We start from the raw sequence: 26,303 nt of genomic DNA on the forward strand, positions 1-26,303 counted from the left end.
TGTCTTTAAGACCAGTTTATTTATTTATTTATTTTTTAAAAAGATGACCGGTAAGGGGAGCTTAACCCTTGACTTGGTGTTATCAGCACCACGCTCTCCCAAGTGAGCTAACCGGCCATCCCTTTATAGGGATCTGAACCTGTGGCCTTGGTGTTATCAGCACTGTGCTCTCGCAAGTGGGCCACAGGCTGGCCCTAAGACCAGTTTAGAGAGCTCAAGAACTACAGAGATCTGTGATTTGTTTAGCATGAGAAACTTACCATTTCAGTGATAATCTTTCTTGGGTTGCGGCTCTAAATGCTTGTCTTTCCCCTGCAATAAATCCCATGTTTTAAGACATCGGGTATGAGTTGCAGATAAGCTTAGCTTGAAAAGTTTCTCCTTTTGTTCATTTTACCCTTGCTTCTTTACATACATTCACTAACCGTTAGCTTTTGCTATAGAGATGTTTGTTGAAGAACTCCCATATTTTGGCAAGAAGGACACATCTAATTTTCCCTGTCCCACAATTACAGGGAAGTTGGATGAATAATAAACAAACCCTGTATACTCATCATTTAGCTTTCTACCTCTGCAAATACACAACAGAAACACATAAATTTCTTTGAGCGTGCTGAACTGTTTGAAAATAAGAGGTGGTCATGATGTTTCACCCCTTAATACTCAGTGCGCATCTGCTATGAACAAGAGCACCTTCCTGTATAATACCATTAACACATCTCTGGGGTGCAGTTCATAATCATGTTTCTCTAGGAGTCCACAAAATGTCTTTGACAGCACTTTTTCTTCATAGCATTTTTCGTCTAATTCAGGATTCATATTCAAAAGTTGTCATATCTCTTTACTCCTCTGTGATGTAGAATGGTCCCCAAATCATTTTACTTTATGATTTTGAAGATTCCAGGCCAGTCTTGTGGAATCTTCTACAGTGTGGATTTGTCTGATTGTTTCTGATTGCTTTCTCATGTTTAGATTCAGTTTAAGTATTTATAGTAGGAATACTGCCAAGATGATGCTGTGTATTTCCAATTGTATTGATTATTCGTAAGCTAGGTAGTCTGTGGGATGATTCTTTGACATCAAATAACCTGTTCCCCAGCAACTTTTTACCCAGTGATTTTAGCATCTATCAATTGGTCCATCCTGGATAATAAATACATTTGGAGTGGTGAAGTGGTAAATTTTAAGTTATTTTTTTTTTTTTTAAATTAGTATTATTCTGCAAAGAAAAGCTTTTCCTGTTGTCTGTCTCTTTCTCTGTGTGTGTGTGCACATTTGCAAATATGGACTTCTGGATACCTTTTTCCAATAATAGCAGCCATCATTTATTGATTGTTTATTTTTTGCCACGCACAGTGCTAAGTATTTTATATTCATAATGTTATATAATTCTCCCAGCAACCTTAGTAGGTCACATTTGCAAATATGGACTTCTGGATACCTTTTTCCAATAATAGCAGCCATCATTTATTGATTGTTTATTTTTTGCCAAGCACAGTGCTAAGTATTTTATATTCATAATGTTATATAATTCTCCCAGCAACCTTAGTAGGTAGATTTTATAACTGTTAACTGCTTTTTATGTGAAGAAATGGAAGCTCAGAAATGTTCAGTGACTGGCTCTTGCTCACATAGATGGAAAGGATTCCAGCTGGGTGGCTCTGACGCCACTTCATTGTGATGCTTCCTGTATGTCACCCAGGACCTCCTTTCTCAGACTCAGCCCATCCCCCGCAGAGAGGAGCCAGGTCAGCAGAAGTGTCCTTACTAAACAGTGTCTTCACAAGCCAAGGAGTGCAGATACCAGTGCAGTCCTCGGCTCCCTGCTATACTTGCTGCTCCATTGCAGTCTGTTGCCTCCTCTTTACTGGCTTCTCTCATGGTCTGCCGGGGTTCTCTCTGTTCTCCTAGAATGGTGTCTCCTGGTTTGATCAGGCATATATGCTCAGTGCACCCAGCTTGGCCAGCTGGTGGAAGGGTGGTTGTGGATTTGGGTGTGAGCCAGCCTGCCCTGAGTTCAAGAGCTTGCCCTAGCCTGGGAACTGTTCTCTAGTCCTTGACCCCAGAATGTACCACAGCTCCACCTGTTTTCTCGAAGTAGCAAGTACTCCACTCCTGGAAACTTAAAAAAATGTGCTATAATCTATTAGAGTCACTATTCTTTATGATGCTGAAATTGTCTCACATTTTGCCAGTGGGGACCTCTTCAAGTTGGCTTGTTGTCTTTTGGATACTACCCATTAGTCTACAAGACTCGCTTTCTGGCACAAGATGTAGTGGGTTTACCTTGTACTTTGGTTTTTTTTTTTTTTTTTTAGAAACTGATATGGACACTAGGTGTGCTGTTTGCTACTGGGATGTTATTGCTTCTAAGGAAGATGCATAGTTTTCGAGGATTCTTCCTTCTGCTCTTGAGAGCATAGTAGAGATGACAGGTGGTGAGCAAGAAAACCTCTGCCTGGCTTCCAGTTGGAGATGTCAAAATACCTAGGGACATCGGGGGCTGCAGCTCTACTGTCACCAGCTCCTGCTTAGTCATTGACCAGTCAGCCTTTGGTGATCAAGCAGTTGGGGACCTTTGATTAAAAACAATTCCACTTTTTGCTAAGAGACATTTCAAAAGACATTTCCTGTGAACTGTATTCTCTAGTGGTCCTTTTCTGCCCTTTGTGCCAAACTTGAAACTGCAAGGAAATACAGAAAATCCATCAAAAAGCTACTAACACAAACTGTGTCTACTACCTCATTGCTGAATTCACAAGCCAAGCTGCTAACAGAATTGAGGCTGTGTCTACTACTTCATTCAGACATACTGGCTATTTTTCAGAATTAAATTAATTATCTTAAAGGAGTACTTGCCTAAGTTTAAAGTTCACTGCATGTTAATATTTATTCTCTTGAATGGCCCATAACAGAAAGAAGAAATAGTATATTTATATAATGGTATAATATAATAGTATATTATATAGAAAACAGTTTATTTTGTATTGTGGTTGCAGATAAGAGAGTTATGGGTTTTTTTTTGGTTATTTTTAATGAAATAAGACACTCAGGAACAGCCTAGGAAGATCAGTGAGAAGAATTTTTCGATGACACGTATTTTTCTCAGTCATGGTTTAGAGTACATTAATTTTCGTTTTTAATTGCTACTGCAGTCTATACCCTCCCCTTTGATTCTTTGGCTTGATTGTTTTTTTGCCTTTTTTTTTTTTCTTTTTTCTTCTAAGGTCAATATTTTTTAACGTGCTGGTTTGTCATTATCTAGAGTGGTAATTTATCTTAAGTTATTTTAGTAAGGAATCTGTGTTGATCTGTGTACTCTTAATACAATTTCCCTTCTCTTGGTGTTTAAAAAGCAAGAGGTTTTATGTTTCTTAGTGTGACTATAGTATAAAGTAGTAAACCTTTACGGGTTAATTGCTCTGTAATTAACACAGATGGGACAGAGATCAGAGGACAGTGTCAAGGCTATTGGGAAACATTAACAGGCTTCCACTGTACTGTAGGGAGTCCATTAGATTGTGCTATTCTCAGCTCCTTGAATAATAGCCAGAGAAACCTGACTCCTTTTCGAGGGCTTTGCTTTGAGCTTTCCTCTGCTGATAAAGAAGACTTTATAGAAATTCTTTTTTTTTAAAAATTGAATTCTTGAACGTTATTTGAAATTTGATAAATTAAAGCCATTTGTTTTTAATGGGAAAAGGGTGAAGTTAAGTTTAGCCATTGGTGATATATATCGCTTTTATTTAAGGAAGGTGGTCTCTAATATGTGTTATTGACTAATTATTATCAATTTTATTTTATTTTATTTATTTATTTTTTTTTTAATTATTATCAATTTTAAGTACATATGTCGCTCTAGTTCTAGGATAGTTCCTAAGATTAGAACTTACAAAGAAGGTTAAAAATGACCACTAAATACAGAAAGTAGTCTGTTTTATTGATGTAAACATTTTAAAATCTACTATGGTGTTTCAGTATATCTGTCTTACATTTTTATCATATATCATTTGGTGACATATTTAATCACGTTTTATCTTACAGTTTTATATTTTAAAACACTTGATTAAAATTGCTTCTATGGGATACTCTACTGAGTCTCCTTTTTTTTGTTTGATATTTTGTATATATAATGGATGATTTGTAAAATAGCTTTGTGGAGTCCCTCCTCATTTTCCTTTCTCTCCTAAATTCAAGTCATGTTCTCTGTTAAACAGTATGCCTGTAATTTATTGCCATTTATAAGATCTTTGAAAGGACTTTTGTAGTTTTGGTATAATAACAATTGAAAAATAAAACCTCTCTAAATATGAGGTGGTATCCTGGTTTGAATTCCGGGACAGAAAAATGACATTAGTGGAACAACTAGGGAAATCTGAATAAATTCCATACTTTGGTTAATAGTAATGTACTGATGTTAATTTCTCAGTTTTAGTAAATTCTGTGGTTATGAAAAATGTTAATAGTAGAAGGCAGGCAGGTAAAAAAAATATGGGAACTCTATATGTAGTAGAGACTTAACTCATTAAAAGCTTTAATATATGGACATATGACTAAGTAGTTTGAGTTCACTAGGGAAAGTTTAGTGGTAGTTATATTTGAGCCCATTTCTAATTCATAATACTAAGAATTAAAAAAAGACCAACAATAAAAATAAATGCAGACTGTTCATATGGAGGTACCAAGCTCTAAATTTGATCATTAAAATATCCTTCTCATTTTAGATTATTGCTGCCTAAAGTGTCCAAATGAAAGATTCTAAGCAGCTTACTTTTTCATTTATTCTGGTTTCATTTTAAAATCTGAAGATTGAGACCTTATCTGGAAGAATATAGTACCAAAATTCATTAGTTTATAAAATTGGTGTTGACATTTGTTATAACCTGTTTGAATACCTACTAAGTACAAGAAATATCTAGTCATTGTGGGAAATTTAGAAGATATGCTCTAATTAAAGGGTTTTGGCATATATTTAAAAAGTCTTTTATTGTCTTGGGTTGTTAAGTGACATAAATGGCATTGGCCTCAATGCTGTCAGAATTTAGAGGCAGTGGTAGAAATTACTTAGAGCCAGGGTGATTAGGGATGTCTTCACATAGAGAAAATAGGCAGGGGTTTGGCATAGAAGGATGAGCAGAATTTAAATATGTAGAGACAAATGAGACAGGACTGTGTATGTGTGTGTTAATTATTAGTAAAGCTGAGCCATTAGGGTTTTAGATGTCTCACTAAATAGGCTAGTGTTATGCATGAAGATTTTCCTGGATGGTGTTGCACAGTAGTGTGTAAAGTTAGGCTGATGCTAGTTTAAGGAGGTCTTGAGTGCTGAGAAATTTGAACTTTTACTTTTAGATAAAAGGGGTCTATTGTTTTGGAACCAGGGAGTAACTGTCAAAGAAATATTTTATTATCAGTAATATCAGCGTTTTTTAGTGCATCCCCACTGTGGGGGACTGAGCTAGGTGCCAGGGCTACAAAGAGGCCTGAAGCTGGTCTCTTCAAAGTCTCACAATCTCATTGGCAAGTCAGAGTCTTCTTACCCGTAAAAAGATGAATAACAATACCTTTATGAGGCAACGTGTCCCCGTGAATGGTACTGGGGTCCTGTAACATAGTAGACACATGGGATGTTTGGAGAAGCCTTTAGAGAACAGGTGAAACATGCGCTGAGCTGGGTGAGTACAACTTAGATAAGTAATGTGGAGATTATTTTAAAAGGTGCAGAATGACATGCATTTAGGAAAAAACTGCCAGTGGTGATACAGTATGGGTTCACTGGGACCGAAATGAGCTAATTAGGAGGCTTGCAGTAGTCAATATATGGGGTGGTAAAAGTATACACTAACTAGTATAGTGGCAGTAGAAACGTGTAAGGCATTATTTGAGAATTGACAGGATTCTATGATTATGGATATAGGAGCATGGAAGAAAAACAGATTGATAGTGACTGATAACTTGAGCCAATGGAAGTTACTTATGGGTATTGCGTCAAACATTTTCATTTTCAGGTAATGCTGGACTGCCAAGTGGAATTACCTGCCAGGAAGTTAGATCAGAGGTATTAGAGCTTGGGAGACAGAAGTGGGAGTCATTTGTCTAAAGTGGATACTGCCAGAGAGGAGTAAAGAAAGCAAGAGAAAAAGCCAAGAAGGCAATACAGTGGGAGCATTCAGAGAGCTAAAGAGAGGCTGGCCATGGTGATCATTTCAGTGGTTCTTGAAGCAGGGGGAGGAGAGTTTCAGTAAAGGGGAGATGCTGTTTGTGACTGCAGACATGTTAGAGAAAAAGGAAACTGACAACTTGAATCAATCTTGTGTGAGTGTCATCAGTTTTATGAGGTTGTTGGGCCGGAGTCCAGATTACAGGGGAGAAGGAATACCTGTGTGTGTGTGGTGGGGGCTGTTGAGATGTGGAGGCAGCAGGTTGACCCTAATTTGTAAAGACGTTCGGCTGTGTGAAGACAGTGATACACACACACACACACACACACACACACACACACAGACACACACACACACACACAGTGCAGTAGCTGAAGAGGGAAAAAGAAGGTAATTTAGTTAAATTTAACATTTATCAAGTGCCAGGCGCAGTAGCTGAAGAGGGAAAAAGAAGGTAATTTAGTTAAATTTAACATTTATCAAGTGCCAGTTGGGTGCAAGGCACTATGTGAGGAGGGAAGTGGAGGACAAAGGTGATTAAAATACAGTGAGGTTTTTGTCCCCCCAAAAAAGTGCTGCCTCGAGTTCTTTTGACTTTAGATGGTAAACAAAATGATAGAGACTCTGGCATTAAGCTTACAAGCAGAAGGACAAAAATCAGTGCCAGAGAACACCCAAAGAGGAGGGAGAGCATTGGAGGACCGAAGGAGCGTTGGATGGAACGAGGATGCGAGGCCAGGTGGTGTGGCCTGCACGGGATGGCGGCGGGGCAGGGGCACCCTCCTTCCTCCAAGCGGGTGCAAGGCAGGACATGGCTGAGGGCTTGCAGGCTGTTTGTAGGTGGAAGAGAACGAAGTGGGCACCCCGGGAAGTCTTCACTATGATTGTCATGTGCAGAAGACAAACTGGAGGCATAGTTTCTGCCTTTGAAAAGTTCCTGGTCAGATGGAGAAATGAGGCAGTTAGTGCTTTTATTTTTATCCTATGAGAGAAGAAGAATGAAAGTAAAACACCTGGATCATTGAAGGGTTGAAGGTATTGATTTTTGGCTGAGTTTTTTTTTTTTTTTTTTTTCTTTTTTTCTTTTTTACTGACTGGTAACGGGATCGCAACCCTCGGTGTTGCGCCCGCACCGCGCTCAGCCAGTGAGCGGGAACCGTTCTCCACATGGGATCTGAACCCTCGGCGGGAGCGCCGCACTCTCCAGTGCGCCACCGGGCTGGCCCGAGTTTTTTTTTTTTTTTTTTTTTTTTAATGTCTAATGAAATAGATATATATTTTAGTTTGTCAGATAATGTGTGACCGTTTCAGTGACTGCATTTAGCTGGGGTTGTGTTGATGTAGGCTCACAGAGCTGAGTCCAGGAAAGGAGGCAGGAGAGACATATATGCAGGCCGTTAACAAATGCTTGCCAATTGAACTCTGATCCGAGGTAGAAAGTGGCTACATGCCCCAACTGTACACGTTAAGTATTAGGGGAATGTAGAGGAGAAAGAGAACTAGAGCAATTTTCTGGCTATTTCAGTTGAACAAGGTTTTGAAATAAATTTGCTGTATATTTTCTTAAGCTCTTATGTTTTTTTCATAAATGTTATTTTCTACATTTTAGAGAAAATAATTGTGTGCTCATACTTTTGGGTCATGACTAAACAATGGTATGTAAAGAATTATGAACATGCTTTTGAAAGCCACTCAAATGAAGAACTACCTTATTTAAAAACAATCCAGTTAGGAAAAGCTTTGGCAGGTCTTTGAGGGTGAGGCTTGGTAGGTGGAGTGCCTGGATACTGCTCTGATTTTTCATTTTATGTATGTAAACTTTCCTTTAGTGTTACTAGTTTCTTTTATTGAGTATATTTTAAGTGTATGTAGCCAGAAAACAGGTGCAGGCCAATAGGAGAAAAGAACTAATTAATATTATACTTTTATAATCAAACACAGGAAGACATGTAGAAGAAAAAGAAAATCAAACTAATTTGGAGAGGAGAAAAAAAATGTTCAATTTTTTCATTCAAGTATTAAGAAAAAACATTTCAATATTCTTCTTACTGGAATACTTTTTCCCTCCCTTCCTTCCTTCCTCTTTGGAAAGAAAATTGTAGAAGGGACTATTTGGCTGTTATAGATTAGGCCTGACTTATTTAAAGGCAGTAACTAAAATTTGTTCGCTGCAAAAGTTAATCTGAGAATTACTCAACACTTAATTCTGTTGGAATATTGCTAAGCAGGGTTTGAGTTGAAGGGATTCCTGTTGAGGGATATATTTAACTTAACATCCTCCTGTCATCCCCCCCTTTCCAAAGGCAACAAGGCCTGCCCACATGGTTCCTGCAGCGGAGCTTGATGCAGACTCTTGGCTGAGGTCAAGCACTCCCATTCCGGCCTCTCGAGGGCTTTCTCTGTGTGTTGCCAGCGTGCTGGTAAAAATGACTTTAAACTCTTGTCAGCGCAGTTACTGGTGCATGCATCACAGTCCCACTCAAATAAACCTGTCACAACACGGAGTCGGCCGCTAGAGAAGAGTACAAGGGCAGGCCGCTAGCTTTTCATTCGAGCATCACTAAACGTGCACAGAGTGCCCAATTATTTCAGCATTATTGAGCAAGCCTACAGGAGGACCCAAGCCTTGCTACATTAGATTTTCTTTAGTAATTTGCTCAAGTACCGCTGAGGACACTTAAAGGGCTTAAAACGGTGGCTGCAACCAGTTTCCTTTTCTGGGTTGTTAATTCAGGTTTTCTCTTTCAAATTAACTCTCCCTGCATGCTGTGCAGCAGTTCCCGGAGAACTGTTTAACACTAATTTTCTCAATTTTCAGCTTTTTTTGTTCAACATAACCGCTTTAACAGTTATTCACATACATGTTTTGATTAGAGATGTATGATAGCAAGGACTGATTTTTTCTTTTTAAGAACTCAAAAAAGCCCGTTTTTGAGGCTTTGTTAAAGAAATCTGTTTAATTTCAATTATTAAGTTACTTAGATAATTTCATTATTTAAAAATTAAGTTATTTACAGTACATGTGGAAAATCCCCAAATTTGAGTTAAGAAAGGTAGCATTTACCAACTTCACGACACATATTTCCTTTATGGCAAGATAAATCTTTGCTTTGTGGGTTTTGGATTTTTCATTATCTATTTGTACCTCCTCTCTTTTTGCTGGGGTGGGGGATGGATATATGGGACAAATTCAATATCTCTGTCTGATTTTTCACAGCAGCAACAACTCCAGGCCCAGCATTTATCACATGGACATGGTCTTCCGGTACCTCTGACTCCACACCCTTCAGGGCTTCAGCCCCCTGCCATTCCACCCATTGGAAGCAGTGCTGGTCTTCTGGCCCTATCTAGTGCCCTGGGAGGTCAATCCCACCTTCCAATTAAAGACGAGAAGAAGCACCATGACAATGATCACCAAAGAGGTGAGCAATCCTCTTGGGATGTCAGTCTGAGATTATCTACCTGCTGCTGCGGGTAGGTTCTGGGTGCCATTGTTTATTCTGTCTCTGAATTTAATTTTACCAGTGACTGTAACTAAACTAAGGATTTCTAGATGAATCCTAGTGGTTGGGAAGAGGTAATGCACTTCCTGGAGGCAGGGGGGCCTGGGGCCTGTTTCCTGCCTTTGATTCCTTGCTACCTCGTATGTTCCCCACATCTAAATCACTCGTGAAATCCCTCGATACTCTGTGTTTGAAATACTGTGTTGCATTAATGGTAATTTTGACTGAATTTATTTGAGGAAAGACTTCCTGATAAAGGCTCACTTGATGTTTGACCAAATCAATTATTTATAAATCACATGAGCCTATATAGGGCAGTAAACATCTCACAGGTAAGAAAACAATTTCAGTAGAAGGTACAGCCCAAATTAATAAAATCTGTTGGTTTAACTACCTCTTTTACCCAGTCTATTTGAAAACATGAAATTAACTAATTTCTTCTTATAAGAACAAGACAATTATTTATGCAATTAATTGATTTAAAGGCCAGTTGTGCTCCTTCTACAGTGGTTTCTTCCCTCCACAAAGTTAGATGACGGTGCAGAGACATTTTGATGTGACTATATGTTTGTATGGTGCTTACTAATAAGTTTTATTAGTCAGTGAGAGTAAAGCAAATGTAAAAGTCTATCCTAGCATTCCTTTGTGGGAATTTACTTAGTACATGAGTGGTTCATTGGTTTGAAGGGTGTGGTTAATGATTAAAAGCTCCTATCCTTCTTTTATTGTCATGAATTATAATCTTGGGCAAATTTTTATCACTTAAGCATAACTTTCCCATCTCTGATGTTAGAAACACTGAAATATTTGTTATCCAGTTATCTTAATGCTGTGGTACAGAGCTCACATGGTTGTAAACACTTTTATAAGTGGAAAAGTCCACAAGGAGCATAAATAAGAAGGTCCAGCGTTTAGGTCCTTTTGAAATTATGTCAAAGGTAGATTATGTCAAAGGTAGATGCTTTGTGAATCTGGTCGAGTAGTATTAATAATTAACTTTACAGCAAAGTTAACATCTGTGCAATTTATTATTTATCAGAGATCAAGTATGATAAGTGTATGATTTTGTGTAAACTGACTAGTACGTTTCTTTTTTCCTTCTTCCCACCACTTTATCTGCTGTGTTGCTGCTGTTTTGCCTATAGACAGAGACTCCATCAAGGTAAGACTCAAAATTCACAAAGAAATGCTTTAAAAAGGCTCTAAATTATTTGAATAAATCTAATAATGGATTCTTTGAGATTTAGAGAATGATTTGGTGGACTTTACCAAATAGTAGTTAATTGAATTTTTGGATTACTTTCAGGTGTTGTAGTGGAGATTTTTGAAAATAAGGTCCCATTTCTCTGTCAGAATCAGATCTGTAGAATATAAGATCTGGTTTGCATAAATAGGTTTATAAGGAAATACATTATAGTCTCATATTTTGGGAAACAGTTTTATCCTACAAAACTATCAAAATGTTTAAGAATAGTTTTCTTCATAACAAATATATATGTATATGTGTGTGTTTATATTTTTTAAATTAACGTCTTGGTTTCCAGCATAGCAAGTTAATTCTCTTTAAGTTTTACATCTGCCTTATCTGCCTTCTGTATCTCTTTGTGGACAAGTTGTAGTGAAAGAGGAAAAGTATTTAGGGCCTAATTTTGGATGTGCTTGTATAACACCAGAATGGGATGTGCTAAGGATATCTGAATGTATTTAGTAAGCAAACAAGAAAAAACAGGCTGCCATGTCAGGAAATGAGTAAGGTATGAAAATAGCTTTGATCACTTTTGAGCCAGGCGCAATGTAAACTGCCATTGTATTATGCATAATTGTATTATTACATATGCCATTGTGTTACTTATTGATTGGAAGAAAAGGACAGTTCTCAAGCATTGGCTAAAGTACAGATGTTGTCAGTTCCTTTTGTATTTCACAACAGTTGAATGTTTTGGAGTGTAGGGAGTTAACATCTCTTGCAATTTTTAACAAAGCTTGTGCGTATGAAGACTAAAATCTTCTAAAACCATTTGCATGATCACTTTGACTGCCCCTTTACTCCTTGTCCTGTAAAAGGGAATTGGGGTGTTTTTTTTTTTTGCCAGAGCTCTTAAATAATGGAAAATAAAAATTGAGTGTATCTATTTTACCCTTCAAGAGTCTTTATAATTTGAAAGGGCATCTGCAGTCCTATATAAATGTCAACATTTGCAATTGGAATTGCACACATTGAATTATCTAATTATGCATTTAGAGTTGTGTATTTTGTTGTATAATACGAATATCAATACCTAGATTAAAAAGCATTCTTAATCAGAGTGTGGTAGGTGTTTCTACATGTGTACTTAGGAAGTAGTAAGTAAATGCTATGTCCAGGATTAACTGATAGCAGCCCTTGAAAAACCTGTCTAGTTATTCTGAGGTCATAATATAAACATTTCCTGCCTTCTTAATGATAAATACATACCTTTAGGCAGGCCAGTAAACTAAACAAAAGGTTTTTCCCATGTCTCACTCCCAGAAGACTGTGAAAATACTTCTACTCCAGTGCGCACTTTTGTGTCAGTTATGTTTTATATTCCCTCATGCAAGAGTAGGGCGTATTTTTATATAATCTGTAATCATTCAGAATGAGCCTGAAAGTGAGTGTCTATATAGCTAAAAGCCAGGGGGGAAACAAAAAGAAATTACAGGCGAATGATTTTACCTTGATTTATTATGGAATGCTAGCTATAAATAGTTGTTTTCATTGGGTACCATTCTCTAATTTGAAGTTGTATTGTGTCAGGTCTGGGGCTGTCCTATAGCTTTGCAAGGTGAAATAGTTCACTAATTTTCTTAAATGTGTTCTGTGATGCTCAGAGAAGCAGTTAGTTGCTCGTTGCATCGATCCTCCTTGTCCTCCCGTAAGTGGTTCCTGGTTAAGAAGGGCTTTTTATGATTGTCTGCTGTGTGACTCTCGATGGTTTTTTTATCAGCCAGAGCGTGCCAGTTAGTTGCCTGCAGCTGGAGTCGGGCTTGTATGAAATAATTTATTCATGCAGGATAATGCTCCTTAACATTTAACAGGTAATGAACGTGACATAAATTTCCTTCTTGCTTTTAATTTTTCCCTTTCCTCTTCTAATGTGCAAACAGGCAGCTCTGGTACTCTAAATAATAAGTAATTTTTGGCCATCTGTCAAAAGGAAATTTCAATACAAATTTAAATTAATGGTGCCTGAAATTTTTTATAGCTCCTCTAAAAGCCTCTAATGTGCAGAAAATTTTGAATCTGCTGCTAGTAATTAGTGTTGCATGTAATGAGGATGTGGGTGATGTTATACAGCCCCAGTGTAACGTTTTGATATGGTAGCAAAATTTTGATTTATACAAGGTTGTGGATGGGTTTAATTGTGAGAGATACTTTAAAATGTTTCCTTGGCATTACAGATTATTAAACATGGGAGATTGCAGAATAGTTTATAAAATGTAAATCTAAATTTACTCTAAGGATTCAGGAAATTAAGGTGCTTTACCTTTAGATGCCAAGTAAAATGAAAGAAATTCACTTGTTAAAGTGTTGGGTGTTTTTCCTTCTTTTCCTTTTGCTTGGAAGTTCTTTGGCCATTAAATCACATGCTATTGGCTTTATTGATCTTGTTTTCTATAGCTTCAGTAGCCAAATTCATTTCTAAGCCTGTTGTTTGCAGACCTGTATGTGAAGTTTTTCAACAAGGATGGAGATTGTAAATATAGATCTAAAGGAGAAATCACTGTAGGAGCCCAAGAATCAGTTTCCTTGGTCATGAGAAACTAAAACAGTGTGTTTCATAGGGCTCTCAAAGTAAGAGGCTGTGGTACCTGCAGTCTTCCTTCTTGCCACTTGGCCGTCCAATGACTGTGTGTCAAACAGTAAGCCCCGTATTTGAGGCCTGAATACAGCAAGAAACACAGACCATGATGTACACTCACTCTACTCTCAATGCTAGGTTGGCTCTTCACAAGGCCTCCAAACTGGGCTCTCCTCCTGTTTCCTAGGTGGGGGCTTTCTCACCGTCTTCTGGAGTCTTTAGAAAACTGTTTCTCTCATCTCTAGGAAAGGTATAAGTAAAAGTGAGGAAATGTTTTCTGGGGTGATGGAATCTTCCACTGCCTATCTATCCCATTGAGGCCTGTGGAGGAAAAGTGGTTGACTCTGAAGTGGTGGCAGAGAGGACATTCCCACACGCTGCCAGGACCTTCCTGGTTGCTGGGGGTACCAATTCATAAAGAGGAGTCAGCTGCTCCGAGTCATTAGGTTCCACACATCACTCTCAAGTTTTCAACCGAGTGACGGAAATGAGGGTAATGATTAAAAGCTGTGAAGATCAAATTGCTTAAAACTTGGTAGGAATCTGAGGTTGAGGGATTAATCTTATTAACCCCTCCCCAAGTCTACATAATCCCAATGCTATGTAGCAAAAAATAGGCATCAAGATCATGCCCAGCTTAAATATAAATAGAAAGATTCACTATCCCCTAATACTGATTAGCTCCATGGCCTCTCCCAAGTTGCTGTTATTGTGCATTCTTTATTACTTCATAGGTCCTTTTTATGTATCTACCTGGTCCTCCTGTATTTTATCTTGAGTGCGATAACCTTCTCAAGTCTGGGAGGGCTTTGTCATTTTTTATCTGTAAAGTAGAGCAGAAGTACAAACATTTTTTTTCCCTCTAAAATAGTGGTGTTTTTATTTTATTATTTCATTAGAATGCCTTCCCCAAAGTGTACTGTATGCATCATCAAAGTGTATGATCATTTTTAGTGACTTGTGCATTGACAAATTGATCTCTAAAAGCTCTCTTCCAATTTAAAATGCCAAATGCAGTGTTTGAGTATGTTTCCACACAGTCTGCCAGTGCTGAAGTTTATATTTTTGTAGTTTTTGCTGGTATGATGAGTATAGATGGTATATTTGATTTCTTAAAATTTATATGTAGTTATTTTTTAAGTTATGCTTTTCTATGGGTGTATATACGATGTTTTTTAATCCTGTGTGAATTCTGTTTCTGTTTAAAGATTTTTATAATGAGCCCATCATTAGTTGTGTTTAAGGCAATCCCTTGTGTTCTGCCTTACCTATATTTTGGTGTTTATTCTGCATAGATAACTAAAACATTGTGCATTGCTTTTCTCTTTTCTCTCCCAGTTATTCTCTGTTGGCGGTAGAAGTTTATTGGTGGAAAATTAGAATAAGGTTGTTTTTATGTTCAAATTGAAGTCTGTGATTCAGGCCAAGAAAGCACTTTGCCTCATTAGTTGGGTGGAACAGGTGAAAGTGGGTTTTTAGCCCGAATTAACAGAATGATTACTTCTATTTGCTACTTCACTTTGCATGTTGAGACTTAATGGTCAAGGTTCTTTTTCTGGGATCTTGTTAACCTGTGTGACTTGCCCCCATGCTTACACCTGTTTTTACTATCTCAGAGGAACACAGTCTGAAAGAAGAGTGCTTTTGAAATGTTTAACCCTTTCAAATGCCCTATGTGGGAGAATAGCAGAAAAGAAACCACTTTAGGAGGAAAGGAGCCAGGTGGAGAGAGGATAATCACATGGCCCAGGCAGTTTAACAGTCCTACGGTACATCCCTTTGAGATAGGAACTTTACCCTTTGAGAAACCTTCGTGGTATAAATTTGCATTACTTTAGACTTTAGAAGGATACATTGTGAAAAGACAAAGGCATACGTACATCCCTTTGAGATAGGAACTTTACCCTTTGAGAAACCTTGGTGGTATAAATTTGCATTACTTTAGACTTTAGAAGGATACATTGTGAAAAGACAAAGGCATAAAATAATAAAAGCTAGATTAAAAAGGGAGGAATAGGTGAAATCAATAGAACACTAAAAAGAATGTCTAAGCAAAAAAACAAAACAGTAGCAGATCTCTGTTGTTATCTGCTGTTTTCCCCTCAGTCATTAAAATCTGAGAAAAAGAGCTGCGTAGTTAAGAGTTGTGACTTGAACAGCCCAGGGAAAAAAAGATGAGTCTGTGGGGTCCACTCAGCTCCGCTGATCTGAGCCCACCCCTCACTGCATGCTTATCTCCCAGTTTAGATTTCACCTCTGAAGGTAGGTCTTGTTATGTCATACCTGAGGAAAGGGTTAGAGGTGTGAAGGCCCTGGTCAAAGGTCACATGGCCAGTGCCATCCTCAGGGGGAAGCTCTTCTGGTGACTCAGTCTTACTCTTTGTTATTAAGAATTTGAAACATACTACAAAGTACAAAGAATAGTACAAAGAACCCCCATTCACTCAACATCTACATACAAGAGCTATCAATATTTAGCCACATTTTTCTTCCTTTTTCTTTGCTGAATATTTTAAAGCAAATCCCAGATAGCACACATTTGTCTAAGTAATGGGCATTTTTTAAAGATAACCATAATTACTTAATAAAAATAATTCTTTGATATCTTCTAATATCCAGTCTATAATCAAGCTTCTTTGATGAATCCCAGATAGCACACATTTGTCTAAGTAATGGGCATTTTTTAAAGATAACCATAATTAATCACTTAATAAAAATAATTCTTTGATATCTTCTAATATCCAGTCTATAATCAAGCTTCTTTGATTATTTCAAATAATTGGTTTGCTTGAAGTGGAACCTGAATAGGATCCATTCCATTTTGTTGTGATATCTCTTAGATGTTTTCTAATCTAAAAGAGTCTTTCTCAGTTTAAAAATTTTTTTCTAAGCCACTGCCTAGTTCTGCTATAATTCCCTTCTCAGACTAATCCTTGATTGTTCTCTTATACAGTTCCACAAAGAAGATTAAGGTTCTTGCCCTCAAGGAGCTGAAAATTTGGTGGGAGAGAGTTTGAGACATGGGGAATCGAAATAGATGTACTTATTTTAAAAATTATATTTAAAAGTATATTTTAAAAGGCCTTTTAAAAGCAGTACTTACATTTGAACAGTGAATTTGGGTTTCAGTCTATCCTAGTCTGTGTTTAAAGGTTAGAGAATACAACTAGAACTCTTATCTATTGATGGATGATCACCATTCATTTCTAAATATTTTACTCCCTTGGTTATTGGTAAAATTCACTTCACTGTTCATCATCAACTTGTACATGCAAACCCAGACCTCATTCTTTTATCCCATCATAAGAAAAGGGCTTTTCCTGGTGTGATTCCACATGCAGTATTCTTGACATCACAAGAAAGCACACTGAAACATCTAGAATATGAGCCATTCTGCAGGAAGGCTGTCCCAGGTTCTTCAGCAATCCTCTCTCTACCACTAGGTAAGCCGTGTATCGGGGGCAATCGCCGTGGATCTCAAGGCTGTACTCTAGGCATTCTATCAAGCATTTGGTATGAAGGTGTTTTCTTACGTGTTATTCAGCCCTGCCCTAGAAATGAATTTTAAAGTAAAAATATTATACTGTAGAGTATGTTTCAGCAATAAAATTGGCCATACCATTAGCCAAATATACACAGTGTAGTTGTATTTCATTTGGAGGGTTGGGTGGCAGGGAGATAGTTAAATGTCTAAAGGATGACTTACAAGCATTTAGTGTTGTAATTTTCAATTTCCCAAAATAAGATGGTAGTTTGAAATTAAATGTTTCTGCATTACTGTTGTTTTTGAATTCTTTGTAAAGGTATTTGTTTCCACCAGGTATTTTACTATTTAGAGTTACCTTATCAAAGAACAATCAGTAACTTTTATTCTGTAGATTTATGATGCAATAATTTGTTCAGTATTAATTGATACCTGCCTCTAGGCATGTAAACTGTGTGAAACATAACAGGTGCCATAATTCCGGAAAACGTTTTATAATTGTTTGAGGAGTAGATGAATATAAATATCTGTAGGGCCTAGCTGGTCCTCAGGTGGTCAGCAGAAAGGCAGTAATGAGTGACGGGGACACGCTTGTTTTGCCGTACCCTCCTCCACTGATTGCTGAAGCAGAACAAATGTTAATTAACAGGGCGGGCTGCTGGTCACCTCAGCCTTCTCAGGCTGATTTTGGCAAAAGTGGTTTAATTCTTTCTCCCTCATAAGCCAGCCTTCTTACTAGACATTTTCATCCTGATGTTTAATATCTCTAATTTTCTTAGAGTTCATTTCACCTCTTGCAAAAAATATTACGTCAATTTTTTTGCATTTAACATTTAAAAAAATTTTAAAGAGGCCCAAGATTTATTTGTGTTGTAACTGGCACTTGAATTTCAAAAGCATTGGTTTCTCAGAATGTAGGTAATTCTTCCAATAGAATTCTTCCAAAGAATTGTTTACCATGTTTTTTTGAATTCTTATGGAACACGAACCTACTTTGGAAAAAATCATAAAAATCACCCATGGGGAAGTTTAATACTCTTACTCCTCACTTTCTTGAGTTATTTCTGCGACACTTACCTCTATCCAACTTATGTTATTTTGTTCTGTGGTGGTCTGAAATAACTCTTGGTTCGAAGACTCTAAACTTGGGGGCCACCACTAACAAGGGTTGTAATCTTGGACTTGAAGAGTCCTATCTAATTATTACCATCACACCTGCACTGTGACAGGATTGGACAGAGTTCCAGTTTTGTGAAAGAGTTAACAATGGAAAGGAGGTTTGCTCAGGGTTGAGTAGTACTTTCTGAGAGTTTTTGATTCTTTTAAATAAGCTTACTGTTAAATAATAAAATCATTTCAAGACTAAATGCTGCTTAGATTTGGCAAATCAAAACTTTAAATGTTAGAGTTGGTGCTTAGTTTTTTTCTTTGAATCTAAATATTGAACAAAATATGTCACATTACTTTAACTTTGTCCGATTGTTCATTGTTCGGAACCAGTCCAGTTATTTCTGTATGTGATATATTATACTGCTTTAAAAGACATTTTAGGCTGCAAGCAGTAGTATTGTAACTTAAGGAATTTCTGTTTGTTTATAACTGCTGCAATTGCTGGCTGAAGTACCCTCTTCCCCTGCCCCTGGGTTCGGTGTTGCTTCTGGTTTTGCTTCACTAGATGGAAACAGGAGAAATCAACATGCTGGTACACCGAATCCGCTCACAGATGGCCTCCCCTTCCTCTCTCAGGCTGTTGATTTGCCGTCCCCTCTGCATCCACAAAATGCTCATGGCCAGCTTACACTTTCTTTCCCCTCATACCCTCCCCTTGTGCTGACTTGCCAGCAGTGAGATGAAAGTTAAAATGTCTGAAGCATTCTTGTAAGTGGACTTTCTAAGATACAGTGATAAGGGTGAGTATGAGGAATTCTTTATCATGGAAATGGACTCATTTTTTAATCATATCATTTCTTGAAGGATTCCTGAATCTTCTTTTTTAAATTGGTACTTTTTGGGTTGCTGACTGTTCACATTTGAGGGGGAAAGGTGTGGGCTGCGGCAGAGGAGATAAACATGTTGGTGATGCCACCCAATGAGAGAAGCCACAGGCGGTGTAATAACACCTCATTTTTTTTAATTCTTGCTCATGGTCATTTTAATTACTCTGGAAAATTTTCAGAATTCTATTCATTTATCTTTTTTAAAACTTCTGGTTTTTTGAGTGACATTTGGCCTTTGGAACAACAAAATAAAATTGGAAATGCTAATGTTTTGAGCCAAGGAAAGAAGGAAAATAAAAATGTCACCATGGTAACAAAGCTGCTTTCTAGATGGTTTCCTAAGATATGCCTGAACTAGAAGCAGATGTCTGATTTGAGAATCTTGCCTTCTTCAATGTAAACAAATAACTTCTGGGCAGGTGTTGGAAATAATATGGAAATCCTATTAAGGGGCCCCCGGTTCCTGTCAGTCAGGAAGCCCACACCACAAAAGGGCTGGTTGTTGCATAAAGGCGCAGAGTAAATTCTCATTAGGCTTGAGCTTTTCCCAGGAAATGATTGTCTTGGTGTGTTCTTTCTCCTGTGAATCTGAATGTAAGCTGTTGCTTCTATTGATCTATTCTCTGGCTTTATTTTTCCTCTCTTCATTCCAGGTCCTCCCTCCTCCCCACCAGCCTGTATTCTCCCCCTTATCCACCCCTTCCCTTTAGATTAACACTTGATCTGTGCTACTGCTCTGAGGTTTGTGACATTTGTGATTTTAACCTCCCAACCTGGGTGAGGGTCGGGGTGGGGGAGGGGGAGGAGGGGAGGTTAGTTTTGCTCCCTGGCCCTATTTTATGAAGCGAGCCAGTGGCTGTCATGAAGGCCGTTCTGTGTACATGTACTTGAAGTTATATTTTTATGAAATAAGCAGGAACTAATTAGCATGAAGAGACAGATTTTAGGAGCTTTTAAAAACATACATAGTTGTCTGGTAAGCCTCTAAGGCTCGTGCTGTCCAGTGTGGTAGTCATTAGCCACATGAGGCTATTTAAAGTTAAGTTAGTTAAAATTTAGAAACCCAGTTTCTCAGTTGGACTAGCCACATAATAAGTGTGCTCAGCAGCCACATGTGGCCATAGAAACTACCATAACAACAAAGATACAGAACATTCCCACTGTAGCACAAAGTTCTTTAAAAAAAAAAAAAAGAATGAGTATAATGAGTTTAACTGGGAATAGAACATTGCAGCGGGAATGTGAGTGCTATAGTAAACTGTGTCCATCGCTCAAAGTTCTGTTGGACAGTGCTGCTCTTCAGAGAGACTCTGGCCTGATGAGCCTGGCTGGTTCTGCTGTTCTATCTGGTTAAAATTGACTCCTGATAGTCAAAAGCAAGGTTCTTCTCCATGCATAGAAAACAAGGAGCATGTATTATACTGCCCAGGGGTGGTTTGTATGGTAGGCTGCACAAATATAGTGATCTTTAACTTGTTGTAGGTTTTTTTCTTTTTTTCTTCTCATGGAACTGGTTGAGTAGTTTAACATGGGTCTTCCCAAAATACACCCCTAGGAGATGCATTTTACTGTTTCCAGATAGAAAGTTGTAACAGTTTGGTGGGGGGAGGGGATTTTAAGGCTATATAAGGGTGCTCTTTATAATACGCAGAAGGTTAAATGTGGATAAACATAAAACAAGGCTTCAGAAAAGCCACACTATTGTTATGCAGCATTTCTTGGACTATAGTCCCTGAGACGCACTTCATAAAGCCAATAAAGCTCACACTGGTGGTCTCCTGTTGCCCTAGCAACGGACCATGGGGCACAGTGTATGTGAAATGCATGAACATCTGTGAATTAATCTTTTTTTAGTTTGTTCTCTTCTTGGCACTGATTGGGCCACTCGGGTTTGTGCCTGTGACTGTGTGGAGGGGTAATCTGGAACTGTCCCCAGGGCCCTGCCCTAAAGTGGATGGTGGAATGGAAAGTGAGGGGAGATTTATCCCAGGAGTGTGTTCAGTAGTGGAGGGATTTAGCCTGACAGCACTCTCGGTGGGATGTCATTAGCTTACTTTCTGGTGCATGGGGAAATGAATAAAAAATTTTCTAGTAAAGCTGGGCATTATTGGGTTTATTGGGCTGCCTGAGAAAGTAATCTGCAGAAAAAATTGAAATAATCACTTGTGTTTATACCACAGTTATCAGGACTTGAAAGCTCTCTGAATTATTCCACATCTATGCCCCAGGCCCAGCCCACGTCCCAGGGATTATAACCAGACCATATTGGACTATTACTGGTCTAAATGAGACTCCCAAATTGAATGCTTAGGCTGGAGTCTGTTTTGATAATAAATCTGGTAGTAACCTAGTTTGACCTTATTTAGGAAAACTTTAAGCTGGTGACATTTTTGCCATTGAAAACTAAGCTGGTGACATTTTTGCCATTGGGAGGATAGAGCAAACTATGACTAAATATATAAGCAGGCAGGAATAATCCTTTTGTTGGTTAGTTACTCCCTCACCCCTAACAGGATTGACTTCTTCAGTTCTTCCCCTTCTCTCCTGCCTTCCCCCATTTTCAAACTGCCACCCTCTCTCTAGACATCAGCACGACTACAGACTTCGTGTTCAGTTCCTCCTGTCAATACCGGATGCTCACTTATAAACTGTCTTGCTTACTCTTGTCATTTTCAATTCCCTTTTCTTCCTTTTTTTCCTCCTTCGGCCCTTCTGTTTCTCTCCCTTTTTTCTTACTTATGGGTCAACCCTCTTTCCTTCCTGGGGAGGAAGGAAAGAAGAATGTTACATATGAAATGTTTCACAATGGATGTAGTATAATATTTAGGGTGAAAAATTTCTTTAATAAATGTGTTAAGGCATAAGTCTGTGCTTCATGGTGGTCCATTTCACATTCTTGATTGTCATTAATATTGAAGGGCATTTAAGTAGAGAGAACTATTTGTCGATTCATACGTCTTCCTTTGGATATTAAAAAGGCACAGCTACTCATATACCTCTGTATCTGAGAGATTGTCCTGATTATGTTATATAACTAACCAAAAAGTATTTTAATGATTCCTGGTTTTGAAACCTGTTGGTGTTGATGGATGAACTTGAAAATTGAGCAATGCAGTCTAAATAAAATATTTAAAATTAGTCAGTAGGTATTGATTTGGCATCTGGAAGGCAAACAGGCCTGCACTGCGTCATTGGGGGTGCATAGTAAAGATTAGATAGAATCCATTCCCTCAAGTCATTTTCCTACTCAAGTAGGGAACTGAGATATCCTGCCTTCTGAGTAGAATAAGATATATTAGTGGATCGTTTCTCTTCATTTCTCTGGGCTTCTGGTGAATCCTGAATTCTTTAAAGAAGGATATAAAACTAGTTTGTGATGATTGGAGGACTAGCTTTGAAGGCAGTCTTCCCAGGAATCTGCCAGGACTGATGTGCAAATACATGCAAACATGGAACCTTTAGCAAACACTGACTTTTAGACTCCCAATCTTGATGTGTGCCTTTTGCTTGAATTCAGGAAGTGTTTTATAGGACTCAGCAAAACAATTGGACTGTAGAGCTAAAAAAATTACCATCTGACTTGTTGGTATTTGAACACCCTCACTTGCTTTTCAGATGGTTTCTCCAATTTAAGAAAAAAGATAGTTTTTGTTGCTGCTCTCCTTCATATCAGATGTTATAGGTATTTTCTTCTTCCAAGAATCTTTTTTAAAGTTACCAACTTTCTAGTTGTTACTTGAAACCAGCATCAGAAATAGAATAGTTACAGGGATCATTACATATCTTTAGAAGGAGGTAGAATTCTCAAGTTGTGTTTTTATATCCTGGACTGGTATTTGATTTTTTGAAAGCATAATATTTTCTGCTAAGAACTAAAAATTCTTAGACCTTTGTGGTAAAAAGTAAAAATTCCACAGTAATAAGTGGCAGTAAGTTGACTATAGTGATACGAGGAAATGAGTTTGAATTAGTATGAATCTCTGCTATTTTCTGCATCTGTGCTTGACAATGTATGTTAAAAGCAGTAATTTTGTTATCTGGTCGTTTGAAGGCCGGAAAAAAGAAAGAACACAAAATAATCTAGAAGGGAAAGGTCTCTAGGATTCATACATTTATTCTCTACTGTATCTCTATGTACTAGCCTGGCAAATAGCAATAATTCTTGAATTTTATTTATAACTTTTTAACTTACCGTGTTTTAAAAGTAGTATAGAAATAAAATCAGTTTAATTACTGTTGTGGATATGTGGATCTATAAAAGCAAAAGTGTTTAAGGGAAAAAATTCTTACATGGTTTTCTTATACACACGATTTTACAGTGGCATGTTAGATGATAGAAGTGGTTTGAACATTTTAAGATGGGACTACCTAACATTGTGTCTGATACCTTTCTGTTGGGCCTACTTCTAACATTTTCAGGGTCAGGGAAAGAGTCCAAATGAGGAGGCCCTTATACCATATGCCTCAGTATTTAAAAGATACAAATTCAATTCATAAATACACTGTCATGATGACCTGAAAGACCAGGTTTGAATTAAAAATTCTCGGGTCCTTTGGAGTTCATTGCTGGAACTGTGTGGGCCCTTGCATGTTTTCTTGTAGATACCTAAGTTCTCACTTCAGAGCTTCATTGCACTTCAACAACTGCTCTCAGGTCTAGGTGCACTCAAACCAGCAGTGTTGGTCTTCTCCTGGGTGGCCCTGGGAGGAGGACTGGCTAGGCCCCGCAGTTGCGCCTGGGGCCTTTAGGCATGGAATTTCAGGGTCCTGGGTATCCAGCTCATGGGGTAAAGGGGGAGGGCAAAGGCCATGTGGGCATGTCCCCTTGGTTCCAGGAGGGGCTCAACCGGCTGAGGGCCCAGGCCCAAGTCAGGGGCCCCTCTTGTCAGGCTGCTTGGTTTGTGGTATTATTTCATAAGCCATACATTTAAGAGGAAAGAGCGAAATGGGAACTTGGAACTGTTACATCTCAAAATAATTCTTTGTTAAATAAATGTCAACGTGTTAAATGTCAACAGGGAATTCTAAAATATAATAAAAATATATGTAATATAAAAGACCATCTTTAGGAACAGGTACTTTCAGATGGTACATATCTGTGGGGTACAGAGTTGAATATCAATACCTGTATACAATATGTGATGCTCAAATCAGCATAATTAGTATATTCAACATTATATAGTATAATCGAATAGGTGCTTTTAAACTGTGCTTTGCAGCTTGTTTACAAATGTCAACTATGCTTTTCAAATACTCCATTAAAAATCCTAAATCCTGGCTATTAGAAGAGCTTGTGAAAGGGAGGGGGAAACTTTCAAGTTGAGCAAGACATTGGAGCTCTGCAGGCATGGCTTTCCATTCGGCCTCCTCTCCAGGACGGGCCACAGTAAAGCCTGGGTGCTGGTGAAAGTGCCAGACCAGGGGTTAGACCTAAAGGATTAGTGATGGAGACTCAGGTTTCTTAGACTAGAGATTATCACTGGGAACTGACTCGGGTCATGATTTCTGTTTTCATCTGCCTTTGTTCCTTTTATGCGCTTCCACAGTTGGACAGCTGGGAGTGCCACAGAAATATTTGAAGAGCCCTGTTTAGTAGTTTATGGTGGAAAATTGTTGAATAATTCACATAACAAATGATTAGACAAGCACTTGTCCATCTGACTGAATTATCCGACATGTTTGCGGAAGCAACAAAGGAGAAGAACAGCGTTTCCTCCTCCAGAGGGTATACAGTGGTGGTATTGACCCATCTAGTTATTGGGTTTCAGCCTTTTGTTGACATTGTTGTAAAAGAAAGCAGCCCAGACGAGCTCTGAGCAGCTGGGCTGGATAATTGTGAAGGATTCATGCTTGTTGCTGTTACTCCCAGTGTTTGCAGTGGGTTGTTTGCTTTGACTTTTGTTGAACTGTTGACAAAAGCATTAGATACAAATGGGAACAAATAAAGTGGTGAGATGCCAGGAGGGCTTGGCGGGAGTAGCGGTTTTCATTCTGACTTAAATGGGGGATGTCGGAACTTAACTAGATGGGAAGTGGAAGGTGTATTGTGTGTGTGTGTGTGTGTGTGATGGTTTTCGTTTCATATAGCAAACTGGAAAATGGTTTTCTGCTTATGTACGTAGGCTCACAGAGGTGAGAGAATCAAGGAGGACACTGTGTCTTATGACCCCCATAAACTTAACATAGCCGTCAGGTGTGTTGCTGGCCAGGAATGTTACAACAGAAATAGTTTCTGGACTCCCCCTCCTCAACTTAAAAAAATATATGTATTAATAATGGAAGTATTTTGGACTGGGATGACAGGCATGACATTGAGGTAGAGAGGATTAAGAAGAAGAGTATATGCAAAAATAGTATAGCTAGCAAAATGGAAGTCATTTACTGGAACGCTTTTAATTTGGTTTAAACAAAATACTCTTTTGTATATTCATTCAAATGGGGAGTAGCTCAGCTGTTGTGAAGCCAGAAAATTAATGGTATTTTTAGTGAAATAGCAAAGGCATGTCAACAACATAGCTGCAGATGATAATGCTGGCAGTTTATTCATGAGGAATTATCAGTGCAGGTTACTGGACAACATAGTGTGACTGAAAATGATTGAGTGTCGGAGAAGCTGCTGTCCTTCTGCTCGATGATTTCAATTCACATTTAGTCCTCTCAGGCTTCATTTGTGCATGTATTTTCCCTATCACAAACCAAAACGTAAAGTCTTATTGGCTGAGGATTGAATGCATATTTCTTCCTTTAAAATGTCTCCAAGTGAAAGTTCCCTTTGAGTATTGACTCAGAAGCTGAGGAGTTCTTTTCAGTGCACAGATGGTCAGTGGAAGTGGGCAGGTTTTGGAGAAAGGTCTCTCTGAAGAATTCATCTCAATAGGTCTGTGGCCACTGTCTAAAAGCCAGCAAAAGGGATAGATAGGAACTGTCACAGAATTTTCCTTCCCTGGCAAGTAAAGGATTTGGAATAAGTACTGAGATTAGAAAAATGTTTTAAAACATGGGCAAGGATAGACAGAAACTGTATTTAGGTTGTTAAAATGCCCTCTGGGACAGTGGATTTCAGTGATAGGATAATTGAAGAGTTTACTAAAAATACATTTCAAAGGTCAGAAAAGTTAAGCCACTTCTTTGTATTTGGCCTCCAATTTTGGTCTGAAGCATTCTGGGCACCGTCACTAAGACCTCTTTTGTTGGCAGGACTTCGCCAGTGTCAGATCAAGGAGGAGGCTGGGGCTTCCACTTCAGTCTCTGCTCTCTGACCTCATACATTGGATTCCCCTCCCCCACTACTGAAAAAAGACTGGATTGTACCTTTGTGAAAGTGTTCTTTGGTTCTA

At 38.2% G+C, this 26,303-nt stretch overlaps 1 protein-coding gene across 1 annotated transcript in view; it reads left to right on the forward strand.

Annotated features, from left to right (window-relative positions):
* The window catches only part of TLE4 (transducin-like enhancer of split 4), a gene marked incomplete at its 5' end in the record, with an annotated part of 139,948 nt that overhangs the window by 60,285 nt on the left and 53,360 nt on the right, over positions 1 to 26,303 (forward strand). Inside the window, 2 exons of the mRNA XM_008585822.1 lie at positions 9,379 to 9,583; positions 10,810 to 10,826. Of these exons, the coding sequence (XP_008584044.1) occupies positions 9,379 to 9,583; positions 10,810 to 10,826 (222 nt within the window). The remainder of the gene's footprint in view (positions 1 to 9,378; positions 9,584 to 10,809; positions 10,827 to 26,303) is intronic.

The sequence above is a fragment of the Galeopterus variegatus genome, unplaced genomic scaffold (assembly GCF_000696425.1).
Source record: "Galeopterus variegatus unplaced genomic scaffold, G_variegatus-3.0.2 Scaffold3727, whole genome shotgun sequence".
NCBI lineage: Eukaryota > Metazoa > Chordata > Mammalia > Dermoptera > Cynocephalidae > Galeopterus > Galeopterus variegatus.